General features: G+C 41.7%; 1 protein-coding gene across 2 annotated transcripts in view; it reads right to left on the minus strand.

The window, feature by feature from the left end:
- Positions 1-6135: 6135 nt before the first annotated feature.
- The window catches only part of HELB (DNA helicase B), a 39149-nt gene continuing 26815 nt past the window's right edge, over positions 6136-18469 (minus strand). For both annotated transcript variants that reach the window (XM_017871573.1, XM_017871574.1), the window contains exons 12-13: positions 12855-13346; positions 6136-6525 (exon numbers count right to left, since the gene is read on the minus strand). In XM_017871573.1, coding sequence (XP_017727062.1) covers positions 6424-6525; positions 12855-13346 — 594 coding nt within the window. In that variant the 3' untranslated portion in view covers positions 6136-6423. The remainder of the gene's footprint in view (positions 6526-12854; positions 13347-18469) is intronic.

Consider the following 18469-nt stretch of genomic DNA (forward strand, 5'->3'; position numbering starts at 1 on the left):
GCATGCATGTAATCCCAGCTACTTGGGAGGCTGAGGCAGAAGAATCGCTCGAACTTGGGAGGTAGAGGTTGCAGTGAGCCGAGATCGTGCCATTGCACTCCAGCCTGGACAACAAGAGCGAAACTCTGTCTCAAAAAACAAAAACAAAACAAAACAAAACAAAACAAAACAAAAACTTCCCACAAAGAAAAGTCCAGGGCCTGATTAATTTAAAGAGGAGTTAATACCAATTCTTCACAAACTCTTCCAAAATAGAAGACAAGGGGGCACTTCACAACTCATTCTATGTGGTCACTATTACTCTGATACCAAAACCAAACAAAGTCATCACAAGAAAAATAAACTGCAGACTAATATCTGTCATGAATTTCGATGCAAAAGTCCCCAACAAAAAACCAGCAAGCCAAATCCAGCAGCACGTAAAAGGATTGTACACTATGACCAAGTGAGATTTAATCCAGGGATGTGCTGTTGATTTAACATCCAAAAATTACTACACTGCATCAATAAAGGACAAAACTACATGATCATCTCAATACACAGAGAAAGGATTTGAGGAAATTCAATGTCCCTTCACAACAACAACCTAGGAATAAAGGAGAATTTCTTCATCTCAATAAAGGACTTAAAAGAAAGATCCACAGCAAACATAGTTAATGGTGGAAGATTTAATGCTTTCTCCCTAATATGATGAACAAGACAAGGATATTCACTCTTGCCACTTCTATTCAACAATATACTAGGGGCTCTAACCAGATTATTTAGCAAGAAAATGAAATTAAAGGCCTACAGATTAAAAAGGAAGAACTAAAAGCATCTCTATTTGCAGATGATATGATCTTATACAGAAAATCCTAAGGAATCCACTAAAAACCTACTGTAACTAATAAACAAGTTCAGCAAGGTTGGAAGATACAAGATCAATAAATAAAAAACAATTGCATTTCCATGTAGTAGCCGTAATGAACCAAAATAAATTAATAAAATAGTTCCATTTACAACAGGAAAAAAAAAATTAAATATTTTGAAACAAATTTAACAAAAAGCATTGTGAATTTAATTAAAAAATACAAAACTTATACTCTGAAAACTACAAAGAATTAAAGAAGAATCAAGCATGGTGGCCCACACCTGTAATCCCAGCACTTTGGGAGGTCGAGGTGGGCAGATTGCCTGAGTCCAGTTCAAGACCAGCCTGGGCACCATGGTGAACCCCCATCTCTACAAAAAATACAAAAATTAGCCAAGTGCAGTGGCGCAAGCCTGCAGTCCCAGCTACAAGAGTGATTGAGGTGGGGTGGTTGAGGAGGTTGGACTGCTTGAGCCTAAGAGGTAAAGGCTGCAGTGAGCAGTGATTGCACCACTGCACTCCACTCCAGCCTGTCTTTCCCAAGCAAATGGAAAGACATCTGTGTTCATGAATCACAAGATTTAATACTGTTAAAATGGCAATAGTTCCCGAATCTGTAGGTTTAACACACTCCTCAACAAAACTCCAGTTTGCTTCTTTGCAGAAACTGACAAGCAGATCCTAAAATTCCTATGGAAATGTAGGGACCCATAACAGCCAAAACAAACTTGAAAAAGAAAACAAAGTTGAAAGACTCACACTTCTTAATTTCAAAACTGTCTACAAAGCTACAGTAATAAAGACAATATGGTGCTGGCGTTAGAATAGACACATGGGCCAGGTGCAGTGGCTCCCGCCTGTAATCCCAGCACTTTGGCAGGCCAAGGTAGGTGGATCATCTGAGGTCAGGAGTTTGAGACCAGCCTGGCCAACATGGTGAAACCCCATCTCTACTAAAAATACAAAAAATGAGCCCGGTGCAGTGGAAGGTGCCTGTAATCCCTGTTACTCAGGAGGCTGAGGCATGAGAATTGCTTGAAACCAGGAGGTGGAAGTTGCAGTGAGCTGAGAGGGCACCATTGCACTCCAGCCTGGGTGACACAGTGAGACGCCATCTCAAAAAAAATAAAAAAAGAAAGAAAGAAAAAGAAAAAAGATGCATGAATCGGGTCTGGCATGGTGGCTCACGCCTGTAATCCCAGCACTTTGGGAGGCTGAGGCAGGTGGATCACGAGGTCAGGAGATCAAGACCATCCTGGCTAACATGGTGAAACCCCATCTCTACTAAAAATACAAAAAAAAATTAGCTGGGCACAGTGGCAGGTGCCTGTAGTCCCAGCTACTTGGGAGGTTGAGGCAGGAGAATGGTGTGAACCCAGGAGGCGGAGCTTGCAGTGAGCCGAGATCGAGCCACCACACTCCAGAGTGAGACTCTGTCTAAAAAAAAAAAAAAAAAAAAAAAAAAAAAAAAAAAAAAAAAAAAAAAAAAAAAAAAAAAAAAAAAAAACAAAAAAAAACCCCCCCTTTAAAAAAAAAAAAAAAAAAAAAAAAAAAAAAAAAAAATGCATGAATCAATTGAATAGAATTTAAAATCCACAAATAAACCCTCACATTTACAGTCAACTAATTTTTGGCAAGGGTACCAAGACAATTCAATGGGAAAAGAATAATCTCGGCTGGGTGCGGTGGGTCACACCTGTAATCCCAGCACTTTGGGAGGCTGAGGCGGGCAGATCACGAGGTCAGGAGATCGAGACCATCCTGGCCAACATGGTGAAACCCCGTCTCCACTAAAAATACAAAAAATTAGCCGGGCATGGTGGTGTGTGCCTGTAGTCCCAGCTACTCGGGAGGCTGAGGCAGGAGAATGGCGTGAACCCGGGAGGCAGAGTTTGCAGTGAGCCGAGATCGTGCCACTGCACTCCAGCCTGGGCGACAAAGTGAGACTCCATCTCAAAAAAATAATAATAATAACAATAATCTCTTCAATAAATGGAGCTGAACAATTGAATTGTCACATGCAAAAGAATAAAGTGGGATCCCTACCTCACACCATATACAAAATTAACTAAAAGTGAATCAAAGATCTAAATGTAAGAGCCAAAACTTGTAAATTATTAGAGGAAAAAATTGTAGTAAATCATCATGACTTTGGATAGGCAATAGTTTCTTGGATATAACACCAAAAGCACAAGCAGCAGCAACAACAAAAATAGATACACTGGTCATCATCAGAATTTAAAACTGGCATCTCAAAGGACACTTATTAGTCTGTTTTTACACTGCTATAAAGAACTACCTGAGACTGAGTAATTTATAAAGAAAAGAGGTTTAATTGACTCACAGTTCCACATGGCTGGGGAGGCCTCAGAAACCACAATCATGGCAAAAGGTAAAGGAGAAGCAAGAACCTTCTTTACAAGGAGGCAGGAGAAGAGGGGTGGGGGGCGGGGAGTGCCATACTTTAAAACCATCAGCTATCATGAGAACTCACTCACCATCACCAGAACAGCATGGGGGAAACCACCCCATGATCCAATTACCTCCCACTAGGACCCTTTCTTGACACACAGGGATTACAATTTGAGATGAGATTTGGGTGGCGACAGAGAGCCAAACCATATCAGATACCATCCAGATAATTAAAATAAAATTCACAGAATGGGAGGAAAATTTTGCTAATTATGTTTCTGATAATGGACTTAAATGTTGAAAATATAAAGAATTCTTACATTTTGTGATGGTTAATATTAGGTGTCAACTAGATTGAGAGACACCTGGATGGCTGATGAAGCATTGTTCCCAGGTGTGTCTATGACAGTGTTGCTGATGGAGACTGACACTGGAGTCAGTGGACTGGGAAAGGAAGACCCACCCTCAGTGTGGGTGGACACCATTCAGTTGGCTGCCAGTGATGCTAGAACACAGTAGGTGGATGAAGGGAGATAAGTAGCGTGCTTGCTGAGTCTGCTCCCTCTCTTCCTGTGCTGTGCAGAATGCTTGACTTCCTCTCCTCCTGCCCTTGGACACCAGACTCCAGGTTTTTCCACCTTTGGACTTTGGGACTTGCACCAATTGCTTCCCAGAGTCTCCTGGGCCTTTGGCCTCAGACTGTGGGCTGCATTGTCAGTGTCCCTGGTTTTGAGGCTTTCAGACTTGGACTGAGCCATGCTATTAGCTTCTCTCCTTCCCCAGCTTGCAGATGGCCTATCATGGGACTTTGCTTTATAATGGTGTGAGCCAATTCTCTCTAATTGTGATGGTTAATACTGAGTGTCAACTTGATTGGATTGAAGGATGCAAAGTGTTGATCCTGGGTGTGTCTGTGAGGGTGTTGCCAAAGGAGATTAACCACAATGAAATACTACTTCATACCCACTAGGATGGCTATAATCAAGAAGTCAGATGATAATAAACATTGGAGAGAATAGGGAGAAACTGGAACTCTCATACACTGCTGGTGAGAATATAATTTGGTGCAGCTGGTTTGGAAAAAGAATGGCAGCACCTCAAAATGTTAAACATAGAATTACCATATGACCCATCAATTCTACTCCTAGTTATATACCCAAAAGAAGTGAAACCATATGTCCACATAAAAGTTTACACACAGATGTTCATAGCAGCATTTCATAATAGCCAAAAAGTAGGAAATAACCCAAATAAATGTCCATCAACCGATGAATGTACAAATTCAATGTCCTTTATCCATATACTGGGATATTATTTGGCAATAAAAGAGACAAAGCACTGACACATCACTGGTACAACACAGATGGAGTCTGAAAACATCATGCTAGTTAAATAAGTCAGGAACAAAGAACCACATGTCCGCAATAGGCAAGTCTACTGGGACTAGGAAAACCAGGTTACCTAGGGATGGGGGAAGTCAGGGGATTATTGCTAAGGAGTGTGAGGTTTCTCTTTTTTTTTGAGATGAAGTTTTGCTCTTATTGTCCAGGCTGGAGTGCAATGGCGTGATCTCAGCTCACTGCAACCTCCGCCTCCTGGGTTCAAGCGATTCTCCTGCCTCAGCCTCCCAAGTAGCTGGGATTACAGGCATGTGCCACCATGCCTGGCTAATTTTGTATTTTTAGTAGAGACGGAGTTTCTCCATGTTGGTCAGGTTGGTCTCAAACTCCTGACCTCAGGTGATCTGCTTGCCTCGGCCTCCCAAAGTGCTGGGATTACAGGCATGAACCACCACGCCCAGCCGGAGTGTGAGGTTCTTTGTGGGGTATGAAAATGTTCCAGGTTGGGCACGCTGGCTCACACTTGTAATCCTAACACTTTGGGAGGCCAAGGTGGGAGGATCATTTGAGCTCAGGAGTTAGAGACCAACCTGGGAAACATAGTGAGACCTCGTCTCTATTATTAAAAAATAAAAATTTTTTTAAAAAATTCTAAATTTGATTACAATGGTAATTGTCCAATTTGATGAATATACTAAAAGTCACTGAATTGTATACTTAAACTGTGGAAATATATGTGAATTATATCTCAATAAAGTTATTAACCATTTATGCCTGAGGTTGCAACTTTCTGAACTTTTGCGATCCGACGTTGGCAATGACCTTGAGCAGTGGGATATAAATAGCTCTCACATGTTTAGTGTCCCAATAATGGACACTATGCATAAATGGGTTAACAGATACATTTTTCCTCTTGACTTTTTCTTTTACCATTTAACATAGGTAAAATTTAAAAATCAAATCATTCTGAGAGAGAAAAAAATTCCTAAGTGGAACATATTCAAAACAATGTGCTCCCAACTCAGAAAGCATTTCCAAGGAAAAGTCCCAGGTAGGCTGGGCCCCAGGCAGCAGTGATAGAGTGAGCAGCAGTCTTGTAAAATGACCACAATCCAACATCCTAAGACGCATGTCAATAATATCTACAGATGCAATTACAGCTTTTCTTTGCCACTGCTTCAACCCATTGGCAAAGATAACACACGACGATCATCAAAGTTATGAAGGCATTATCCTAAAAATACGACATGTTTTAATGTACATAATTTTTTTTTTTTGAGATGGAGTCTCGCTCTGTCACCCAGGCTGGAGTGCAGTGGTGCAATCTCAGCTCACTGCAACCTCCGCCTCCCAGGTTCAAGCGATTCTCCTGCCTTAGTCTCCTGAGTAGCTGGGATTACAGGCGTGTGCTACCATACCCAGATAATTTTTGCATTTTTAGTAGAGATGGGGTTTCACCATGTTGGTCAGGCTGGTCTCAAACTCTTGGCCACTGGTGATCTGCCTGCCTCAGCCTCCCAAAGTGCTGGGATTACAGGCGTGAGCCACCGCACCCGGCTTGATGTACATAATTGTATAAAAATATATATGTATATAAAATATCTAATCTCTTCACTTATGTCCAGTGCTACCAGTTCTCACAATGACACATGTTGAAATCATTAATATTTTCTTTGATTAAATGGATTTAAAACATTTGCTAACACAAATACCTTAAAACTCCAGTTATGGGCAACTTTTTTTATCTTGGTACTTTGACGCTACGATGTTCATTTTGTCTCCAAAAGAAAAAATAGTTACTCTGAGCAATTTGAAATAAAACTAAGTTTCTTGATTATCTGTGGGCTTGAAAAGTTGCCTGGGAATTAAATTATTCAGTCTCAAATTCTGAAGTCTGGAAGACACTTGTGGAGATTCTCTCACCTGTTGGAACAATTAAAAGAACAAAGTTAACTTTGTAAAAATGTAATTAGTCTACCCTATGTACTTGTATTCCCTCTGCTTCAGAAAAAGAAATAATGCACCTTCCCCAACCCTTGAAAGGCTTGAGCAACCAAAGCAATTGGCTATCAGCTCCTTGTAGGATCACATCTGCTTTGCTCACTGTGGTATCTCCAGGACCCAGCTCTGGGGCTGGCATTTAGGAGTAACTATGTACTGAATTAGTACATGTGTCTAACTTCTAAAGGTGTAGACAGGACCCACTACATAATTTGGCAGCCCAGTCCAAAATTAAAATGATGGCCCCTTGTTCAAAATTTAGAATTTCAAGATGGTGATTACAGAACTTTTTTTTGTTTGTTTAAGTGTGGGGCCTAAGTCCTGGAGGACTGCCCATGTTGCCTGCCCATGAATTCAGTTCTGGAATTGTAAGATAAAACATTGCAATGCTACAGTCATATTCTTTGTGCTATTGATGATTCCAAAGTGGGCCAGTATAGTCATTAAGTTTCACTACCATAAAAAAATGAAAAGAGGAAGCACAATTCAATTTTAGGAAAAGGGTCTTTCTTTGGAATTGCCTCTCTTTTCTGCTTATGTCAAAAGCCTTATTTCAGGACCTCTGTAAGAGATGACAAGTTTAATTTCAGAAAAAAGATGTTTTCCTGAGATGGAAATTCCATCAAAGAGTTGCTCTGGGATACAGAATGGAACTTAGCAGGGATTCTACTGTCCAAGAGGGGAAAAAGAAGAAATTTCCCACTCCACCCTCAACTATGTCCATTTGAATCACTTTTCCCAAAAGATCTGACCCTCAGCCTCTTTTCCCAATCTGGTTAATGGTGCTGGATCTACCTGTATGCCTGAGCCAGAAGCCTTGGAGTTATCCTCAGGCCCAACCCCACCTGAATCCAACTGATCATTACGTCCCATCAGCTATATCCTTAGCATCTCTTCTCCATCCCCATTGCTACGCCCTAATGTTAGAGCCTCCTCATTTTACCCAGGTTACTGAAATAATCTTTTGGCTGGGAACTCATTCCCTACTCTCTCCCTAACCATCATCATCCACTAAACCTCAGTCAACGTCACCTTCATAAATTTCAATTCACAGAGCACTTAAAATGCTTCTACTGTTCTCCATTGCAATCAGAAGAATGTACGACCTCTTCAGAAGGTCCCTGTGTCCATCCTCCCTGCCAGTTCCTGTGTCTGTGGCCCATCCTCTCACTGTGCCCTGTGCTCCAGTCACGCTGTTTTACACCTGTAGTTTCCTAATGTGCCAGGACTTCACATGCTGTGCCCTGTGTCAGACTGACTCTTAGAGAACCTTTTCCCTGTGCCATATCCATTTGGGGACAAAGGATATAAGTATTCCCCATTTACAACTCAGCCTGGTTCTGGCAGGTTACATCAGCACTTTCTCCCCCAGGTTCCCCCTGTGGCCCCTTCTTACCTTTATTACAGTCTTGGAAGCTTAAAAACTCAACTGAACAAGTCTACTGCCAGCACTTAAAGCAATTCTTATGCTTCTATTAGAACTACATTTGGCAATTACTTATAATCCCAACTTTTTTTTTTTTTTTTTTTTTAACACAGAATCCATTACCCAAATTGGATCCTCTAACTCATAAAACCAGAAAACAAATGCCTTTGGGTTATTTCCTAAACTCAGAATAGGTCTCAATAGAAGTTTGCTCCCCTTATAAACATTCAAAAAGATCTTTTACTGCCTCAAAAGCAATTCCAAAAGGAATTGTCAAAGTAAAGGGGGACACTACAAGAATGAAAGTATGACTTTCAGTACAACCTGAAAGAACAATATTCTGAAGGTCTGATTTTTTAAAAAAAGTTTCATGCCATATATTCATGACTCATATTTTGGTCACTAAGTATTTTTGAGGTATTACCATGTGATCAGCAATTGTACCAAATGTTCTAGCAGATCAAAAATGATATACTGCCCTCAAGAAGCTTCATTCACAGAGTCAAGGTTATTGCAAGTGCAGTACAGATGGGGTGTGTGCCCTCCTACAGGAGTTCAGAGAAAGAGAAGCCTTCAGGAACAACACACAAACTGAGCTGGATTATAACAATAAGACAGAGAGGATGGTGTGAGGTGATCATCTTTGAACTACTTTGTCTTCCCTCTGCTATATATACCCAACGTACTACATCCACTCCTTCTGGTTACCATGGAAGAAGGGTCCTCTGTCCCTAATCCTGTCTCAGGGCAACCCCTCTACTTATTCTCTTGATTTTTCCCATCTTACCCACATCAGGACTCCAATTCTGCAATTATCCTCTCTCTCTGAATCATGAATTTCTGGTTCTCCATTGGACCATTCTCGCAGCACACTAAGATGCCTTAATGTACTCATCCAAAGTAAACAAACCAATAAGGTTTCCCTTGACCACAAGTCCTCTGTTCACATACAACCACCTTTGCTTCTTTTCTCAGCAGCCCTCTTCAAAACCTGTCTCCACTGCTTCCTCCACCCTTTCGGCTCCCATTCTCTCATCAGCCCCCTCGGTCCAGGCTTTTTTTTCCCCTCCCCACAACCCTGGTTTTCCTTCTATCTCACTTCTACTCCTTTTTAGTTCTTCCTCCTCTGCTATATCTCTAAAAGCTGGGAATACCCCAGAATTCTGTCGTCAGGCCCCCTCCTCTATCTGCAGTCTCTTCTGAAATTAACCCACCTAGTCCTTTCAATATCACTACATGCCAATGATTCCCAAGTGGACCTTTCCTACCCTACTACCTGCTGAGGCTCTAAACTCTTCTACCAACCACTGACTTACTCAACAAGTCCATGTACATTTCCAATTAGTACCTTAAACAACAGCACGCCACAAGAGAACGCTTCATTTCCCCAAATGAATTCTCCTCACATCTTTCTCATCTCAGGAAATGGCACTGCTATTCCCCAAATTGCTTCAGCCAAAAATCCAGGAATCATCCTGGATTACTTTCTCTTTTACCCCATCACATCTAATCAGAAAGTCATACAGACTCCATCTCCAAAATGCATCCAGACTCCAACCACAGATTACCAGCCCCGCTCTTTCATTAGGCTCTCCCCACGATTTCCTCCTACTGGTCTCCTCACTCCCCCTTCACTTTCCACAGTTCCCTCTCCACAGAAGCCAGAGGGATTGTTTATTTTTTATGTATGTATGTATATATGTATTTTTGAGACAGGGTCTCATTCTGTTGCCCAGGCTGCAATGCAGTGGCAACATCACAGCTCACCACAGCCTCAGCCTCCTGGGGTCAGGTGATCCTCCCACCTCAGTCTCCTAAGCAGCTAAGACAACAGGCACCCAGCACCACCCCTAGCTAATTTTTGTTTGCATTTTTGGTTGAGATGGGGTTTCGCCATGTTGCCCAGGGTGGTCTTATGGGGCTCAAGTGATCCGCCCACCTCAGCCTCCCAAAGTGCTAAGATTACAGGTGTCAGCCACCATGCCCAGTTTTTTTTTCTTTTTGAGACAGGGTCTTGTCTGTCACCCAGGCTGCTGGAATGGGATGTCACAATCACAGTTCACCACAGCCTGGAACTCCTGGGATGAAGCAATCCTCCTACCTTAGCTTCCTGGGTAGCTGGGACTACAGATATGCACTACCACATTCAGCTAATTTTTTACTATTTTTGTAGAGATGGAGTCTCACTATGTCGCCCAAGTGGTCTCCAACTCCTGGCCTCAAGCAATTCTCCCGCCTGGCTCCTGAAAGTGTTTGAATTACAAGTGTGAGCCACCACACCCAGCAGGGATTGTGGTTTTGTTTTTGAGACAGGCTTTTGCTCTGTCACCCAGGCTGGAGTACCGCGATGCAATCACAGCTCAATGCAGCCTCAATCTCTCAGTCTCAAGTGATCCTCCTGCCTCAGCCTCCTGAGTAGCTGGACTATAGGTGCATGCCACCATGCCCAGTTAATTTTTGTATTTTTAGTAGAGATGGCGGTTCATCATATTACCCAGGCTGGTCTCAAACTCCTGGGCTCAGGCAATTCTCTTACCTCCGCCTGCCAAAGTGCTGGGATTATAGGTATGAGCCACTATGCTGGGACTATGTTTAAGCAGGCATCAGATGATATCACACCAATGCTTCCAGCCCTCCAATGAATTCCCACTGCAAGCAGAATAAAATCCCAACTCATTCCTATGGCCCTGCCCACTCTCCAACACTAGCACCTGCACCCTCTTCTTCACTCACTAGCTACCTTAGCCTGCCTTCCTCTGTTTTTTGTTTTGTTTTGTTTTGTTTTTGAGATGGAGTTCTGCTCTTGTCACCCAGGCTGGAGTGCTGTGGTGTGATCTCGGCTCACTGCAACCTCTGCCTCCCGGGTTCAAGTGACTCTCCTCCCTCAGCCTCTCGAGTGGCTGGGATTACAGGTGCCTGCTACCATGTCTGGCTAATTTTTTGTATTTTTCGTACAGAAAAGGTTTCACCATATTGGTCAGGCTGGTCTCGAACTCCTGATCTCAGGTGATCTACCCTCCTCGGCCTCCCAGAGTGCTGGGATTACAGGTGTGAGCCACTGCACTAGGCCAACCTGCCTTCCTCTTTGAATAAAATCATTCCCTTTCCAGGCTTTGCATTATCTACATCCTCAGAGGCCCCCATGCTGGCTCCCCGGTAATATTCAGTGCTCAGCTCACATGTCACCTTTCTAGGGAGGCATGACCTGGTCAAAATAGCACCTCCTGCCCACCACACCCCCTGCCATTCCCTATGTCCTTGCCTTGTTTTTCATTTTCATAGACTCTTAATCTGAAATGTGATCTTCTCTTGTATTTATTGCCTATGCTGGAATGTAACGTCCACGAAGCCGGTATTGGTGTGCTTTCCTCCCTTAACATTTGGATCAGTGACTGGCAGGACTTTATTTTATTTTTTCAAATTTTCCTAAATGTTTTCTGAAATGCTGAATGAGAGGAGACAGAAAAGGCATTCAAGATGAGGGACACTGCAAGAGTCAAAAGGAAGATGAAAAAGTTTGATTCATTTTAGTGAGCTGAAGACACTAGCTTGACAAAAGCAGAAAAAGCACAGTGGGAAATGAAATGATGTGGAGAAACCTGGAATCAAACTGAGAAACATCTCAAATTCCAAAGCTAAATAGTCTAGAATTTATGTTGTAGGCACCTGGGAGACACTGAAGCTTTTGAACAAAGAAGTGAATCTTAATGGACACCTGAAGCCTTGAATACTACCAGACCCAAATGTACTGGTTTTTCCTATACATACATACCTATAAAAAAGGTAAATGTATAAATCAGGAACAGTAAAAGATTAGCAACAATAACATAAAAAATAAAGCAGTTCAGTAAAATAAGGATCACTTGACACAGGTACTACAATACTGAGACTTACTCCGATAACTAAGATGGTGGCAAGTGACTAATGGGCGGGGAGTGTCCACAGTGTGGACACACTGGACAAAGGGAGAATTCATGGAATGAGATGGTGTGAGACCTCATCACACTGCCCAGAATGGCATGCAACTTAAAACTGATGAATTATTTATTTCTGGAATTTTCCATTTAATATTTTTGGACCACGGTTGACCACAGGTAACTGAAACCATGGAAAGCAAAACCATGGAAAAGGGGGACTGCTACATTATGAGAATGGGAACAAGAAAGGGGAGGGCAGCCAGGTCACCAACCATCCAAGAAGATGGTATACAGTGAAAGGAAGGTGAGTCCACGATGATTCTAAGCTTTTAAGCCATGTAACTAGGAAGATGGTGATTGAAACGGAGAAACTGGAAGAGAGAGTAAGATTCTGGGCTGTGGTTCCAGAAAGTCAATCTCTGGGAACAAAGACACAGATTAGGCAGCTGGTTCATTAACCCCTCTTCAGTGCCAGAGCACTCAGCAAATCACCACATTACTGACTTAGCCGGCTGTCTCCACCATGACATCAGTGTGAGAGTGAGAACTGTCACTTATCTCTAATTCCTGGTGCCTGAAATGTTACTATAGTCAAAACTTTGTCGGCCAAATCACTGGTGCTAAGGAGATGGCTGAAACTGTGAGAATGAGGCAGTTCTCAAAGGAAAAAAAAAACTGAGCTTTGGGGAGTTGTCTTCAGTTAGAGGCTGTGAAGCAGAAAAGGAGTGAGGAAACGAAGTGAAGATCAGACAGTGAAGTAAGGGAAATTTGACGGAAATGAGAAAAACAAGTGTTTTTAAGTCCAACAGCACAAATGCAACACTAATAAAAGCACACAGTCATTTATAAGCACACTGAAGTCAGCAATATTTAAATAAAACATGGGAATATGCAAATATCACTCCTACCATAAGAATTTTGCTTGGACTTTCATCATCATTCACACCACAGGTTCTTTTGGATGCTCGTGATTTTGGTAAATCATCATCTGTACCCACTTCATCAGGTGAAGATAACTGCCATCTTTCAGCAAAGGTGAGTGTCCTCTCATCAGGCGAAGAGGCCTCACTCCAGGTGACATCATTTGTCATGGCGTGGTCTGTGACTACAGGGAGTGGAGATGCTAATGGTGTGCTGGGTCGTCCACTGTCTCCATAGCTCTTCCGTGGGGACTGAAAATCTGCTGGAGGTGCACCGCTAGAGGACAGCTTACTTTGCAAGAAATGTTTCAAACGAGTTTTTCTAGGAAAACTGTTTTTCATAATGGCATTCCGGAGCTGAGACTCCTCTGCAATCACATACACTCGGCAGCGGCCCCTGGTCACGGCGGTGTAGACATGCTGCCAGTGCTGGCGGCCCGCCTTCCCCACCACATAGACAACTGTTTGCTCCTCGGACCCCTGGGAGGAAAAATATGGTGTGAAGACTAAATGCTATAAAACAGGTTCAGACAGTTTACAGACAAGGAAAGGAGACAACTCCTCAAAGTGCTCTCAAGCACTTCTACCTGGCCAGACTATTATTATGTGTCCATCTTACGGGTTCCATTTTTATTCATCCTCCAGGAACTCTAAACACACTGCTAAACATGCTGCTAAGTTCAGGTCTCACAGGTCCACAACTGGCTTGTAGAAACCCAGCAGCAAACTTTAAAGACTGCATGCAGTACTAAATCTTTCCTAATAAAACACTGAAATGATGGTACAGGCTTCATGTGTAAATGTGTTGACCCATTACTACATATAATGGAATAATATGAAAACTTCAGCCAGTAATAGTAAAAATATAGATATATTATATATAAATATATGTATATAAAATGTTACATATAATGATAAAATATGGAAACTTTAAGTAGCAAGTAATAGGTGAACATATATTATATACTTATATAATATATACACAGTTGGCATACTATTTTGTGAACATCAAAGATACTTTAAAACATTTTAAAAACCATATATATATATATGTATCTACATACAGATATATAGACACACACACATATGGAATGGTCACAACTGTGTAGCAATATAGTTACTCTGATCCAAAACAAGTATATAAAAGAAGAACATAGCTATGTACAATGAAACAAAACAAATCACAAAAAAGGAGATAAATTCTACCAAATTTTTTATTAATGTCTCCAAACGGAGGGCCTATGGAGGATTTTTTTTCTCCTACTTGTCTGTATTTTTCCACTGTTGGGCAACTTATTTCTTTTATCAAGATAAACAAAAAAGAAAACAATGAACCTTTGTCTTTTAACAAAAAATTGGATAGGCAAGAAAAATACTCAATGTCATCGTGGAACTGTAAGAAAACAATTTCAAGTTTGAGGGCTACTCTTAGTCCTATATTCTGAGATCAGTGGATCCAGTGCCAACAGAGACAAAGAAATGGTTTGTACCATTATCTCCCCATTGCTCCGACACTGCTCCTGCCAAAGGAAAAATTGTGGGAAGACAACTGACAAGATGGGGCAAGTGAAAAATACACATCCACTGCAAATAAACTCTTGCTCAGCAAGCTCTTCTATCTCCGTAGACAGAGAGTTTGAAGCAGCTTCTTAGATTGTAAGTTTGATAACCACATCTTTCCAATGTTGCTGGGTCTCAGAAATTGACATAAATGGTACTTGATTACATACATTTCCACAGATATATGGCACCACTCTTCACCTTGGACTTATATTGTGCATTCTCAAATATGAAAATATCTACCTAAACTCAACTAACCTAGTTCTTAATTATCAAGCGACACTGAGAAAAATATAGTTAAATAGTAGATATACTATTATTAATACTTAATGTTCTCATTATCAGTCTCCCTGTACCTTCTCTTGCCCAATCCATCATCCTCATGGCAGCCACAGTGATATTTGTAAAATGCAAATCCAATCACATTAGACGCTGCTTAAAACCTCTAATGGCTCACAGGGACTCCCAAATAAAGTCCTAACCCCTTAATGTGTTTGTAAAGCCCTTTGACAGCCAGCTTGGCTCTGCTCCTCTCCCTCCTTTTTTCCCTTTCTTTTCCATGAACCATGCTCCACCCAGTACAAGGGACTTCCAGGTGGTCCTGTCAGCATTCCTCAGTCCATGGCCTCGATCTGGCCCGTGTCTGGAGTAGCCGCCCCATCTATTACTCTCCAGCACCTGTACTTCCTCTGTCACAGGCTGTACTGACCCTAAGCTCCGTGAAGGCAGAGCTTCACCTTTATCCCACTCACCGTTCTTTCTCCAGTACCTCACTGAGTGAACGATGATTAAAAATTAAAATGTCGGCCTGGCGCAGTGGCTCACGCCTGTAATCCCAATACTTTGGGAGGCCGAGGCGGGTGGATCACGAGGTCAGGAGATCGAGACCATCCTGGCTAACACGGTGAAACCCCATCTCTACTAAAAATACAAAAAATTAGCTGGGCGTGGTGGCAGGCGCCTGTAGGCCCAGCCACTCGGGAGACTAAGGCAGGAGAATGGTGTGAACCCGAGAGGCGGAGCTTGCAGTGAGCCGAGATCGCGTTACTGCACTCCAGCCTGGGCGGCGATGGAGCGAGACTCCATCTCAAAAAAAAAAAAAAAAAAATTAAGGTGGTGGGAACTGAACCCAATGGAGATCATTTGGAACTCGGGAAGGGGGAACATCACACACTGGGGCCTATCATGGGAGCGGGGGGGAGGAGTGGGATGATTGCATTGGGGGGAGTTATACCGATATGGGAATGATGAATTGATTGGGTGCCCTGACGAGTTGATGGGTGCAGCACACCCAACATGGCATAAGCTATACATATGTAACAAACCTGATGTTATGCCACATGCTACCCTAGAACTTAAGAGCTATAATTTAAAAAAAAAAAAATTAAAATGCTCATGCTACAGCAGCCGAAGGACTGCCGTCCCTGGAATTCTGTACTCCAAGATGGTACTTAAGTCTACCTCAGAAAAACATAGACACCTAACTTCACCTTGATAACCTGCTATAAATAATTTCCCCATTGCTTTAAATCTCCTTGAATCATCAGAACCGTCAAACTTCTTAAGGAGGTAAGTTTCCTATATTTACTTTTAATTATGTATATGTCTATTCTATAAATTGGTTCTACAACTCAACAACTTGTATGAAGAGCCACAAAACCTTCAACAGCTCCCCATTTCACTCAGAGTAAAAGCCAAAGTCTTTAAAATAGTCTAGAATAGCACTGTCCAAAACAAATATAAAATAAGTCATATACGTAGCTTAAAATTTTCTAGTAGTCTCATTAAAAAAGAAATGGATAGAATTAATGTTAATAATATACCTGTATTTTACTTAAGCTAACATATCCAAAATATTATCATTTTAAAATATAATCAATATTAAATTATTAATAGAGGACTACATCTTTGAAATTCTATATTTTATATACCCAGAACAGTACAATTTGGATACCAAATTTTCATTAGAAATACTTAATCTATTTCTAGAGTTCATAAAATTTGTAGTTGAAAAAGAAGATTCACATACCCAAGTTGTTCCAAACAGTTTTTCCAACATACAGAAGTTTTCCAATGACTGTATCTAGTAACTTTTGTTTTGTTTATTTGTATTTGTTTTTGAGACAGGGTCTCACTCTGACACCTGGGCTGGAGTGCAGTGGCACAATCTCGGCTTATTGCAGCCTCCAGCTCCCAGGCTCTGGTGATCCTCTCACCTCAGCTCCCTGAGTAGCTGGGACTATGGGTTCATGCCACCATGTCTGGCTAATGTTTTGTATTTTTTGTAGAGATGGGGTTTCACTATGTTGCCCAGGCTGGTCTTGAACTCCTGGGCTCAAATGACCTGCCCACCTCAGCATCCCAAAGTACTGGGATTACAGGTGTGAGCCACTGTGCCCAGCCTAGTATCCAGTTTTTAAATTAAAATTCAGTTTTTCAGTCACTCTAGCCACATTTCCAGTGCCCAACTGCTATGTGCGGCTAGTGGTTAACATACTAGATAGTGCAGGCCTTCAAACGCTCTAGGAGGCAACCTGGCCCCACCATCCTCCTGCCCTCTTTACCTCATATTAATTTTCCCGTCTCATTTCCTGTCAGTCTCCTACAGTGGCTGCTTTGCTATTCCTGCTCCTCAACTATACCAGATAGACTCTCACCTTAGAACCCTGCCCTTGGCTATTCCTCAACCTAGAATGCTCCTGTCCCAGATACTCACATGGCTAACTTCTTTTCCTTCTTTAAGTCTTTGGATAAAATGCTATCTTCTCAATGAGACATTCTATTTAAAATCACAATTGCACCCACTCCCACCTCTTTTCCACAGGATTTGCTACCTTCTAACATAACAAAGAGTTTTTGTTCTTGTTTTGTTTTATTTTCTTTATTTTATGATTGTGTCTGTCTCTATCCCCTTCCCCACCAAATTTAAGCTTCACAATGGCAAGAATCTTTGTCTGTTTTATACACTGGCCTATACTAAACACCAAGAACAGAGCCTGACTCAGTAAGGATTTGTTGAACTGAATTGAACTTGGAAGAAACTGTGTTGATATAAGATAACAATCATGGGCCGGGTGCGGTGGCTCACGCCTGTAATCCTAGCACTTTGGGAGCCCGAGGCAGGTGAATCACGAGGTCAGGAGATCCAGACCATCCTGGCTTACATAGTGAAACCCTATCTCTACTAAAAATATAAAAAATTAGCCGGGCGTGGTGGTGGGCACCTGTAGTCCCAGGTACTCGGGAGACTGAGGCAGGAGAACAGCGTGAACCCGGGAGGCAGAGCTTGCAGTGAGCGGAGATTGCCGCTGCACTCCAGCCTGGGTGACAGAGCGAGACTCTGTCTCAAAAAGAAAAAAAAAAAAGAAAGATAACAATCATGAATGTTCTTAGAGCTAAGAGATGCTACTTCTACCATGAAATAAGAACCAGAATATCTACTCCAACCTCAACCCAGTAATAATAAAGAAACCTTTACTCTTCATTCGTTCTTACAGAAAAACTGGATTGCAAATTTAAGGAAATCTCTCAGAAAATAGAGCAAAGTTAATGAGAAGGAAAATAGGATAATTTGATAAGAAATTTAGGTAACAAATTCTGGAAGACTAATATGCACATATTAGGAATTCTAGAGAGACAGAACGGAAGAAACTGAGAACAAGAAAATTTCCTAAAGGTGAAGGATGGCATCATAGAATCCATGGAAGAAATTTCTTCAGGACCCGAGCCAGGAATATTACTCTGTCTTTACCTGGGGAACTTTGATCTTAAGGAAACTTAAAGCCAAATCTGCAATCGACATTAGCAAACAGGGTAGCGGGCATGGCTGCATTCCAACCACCCCTGGCAAGAACTGTTTTATCATCCTTAACTTTATTTTTTACTTGACATCCTTTCTATACATACATATATATATATGTATGTATGTATATGTGTGTGTGTGTATATATATATATATATATTTTTTTTTTTTTTTTTTTTTTTTGAGGGGGTCTCACTCTGTTGCCCAGACTGTAGTGTAGTGGTGCGATCTCGGCTCGTGA

Source organism: Rhinopithecus bieti, unplaced genomic scaffold (assembly GCF_001698545.2).
Source record: "Rhinopithecus bieti isolate Rb0 unplaced genomic scaffold, ASM169854v2 scaffold_5924, whole genome shotgun sequence".
Lineage (NCBI taxonomy): Eukaryota > Metazoa > Chordata > Mammalia > Primates > Cercopithecidae > Rhinopithecus > Rhinopithecus bieti.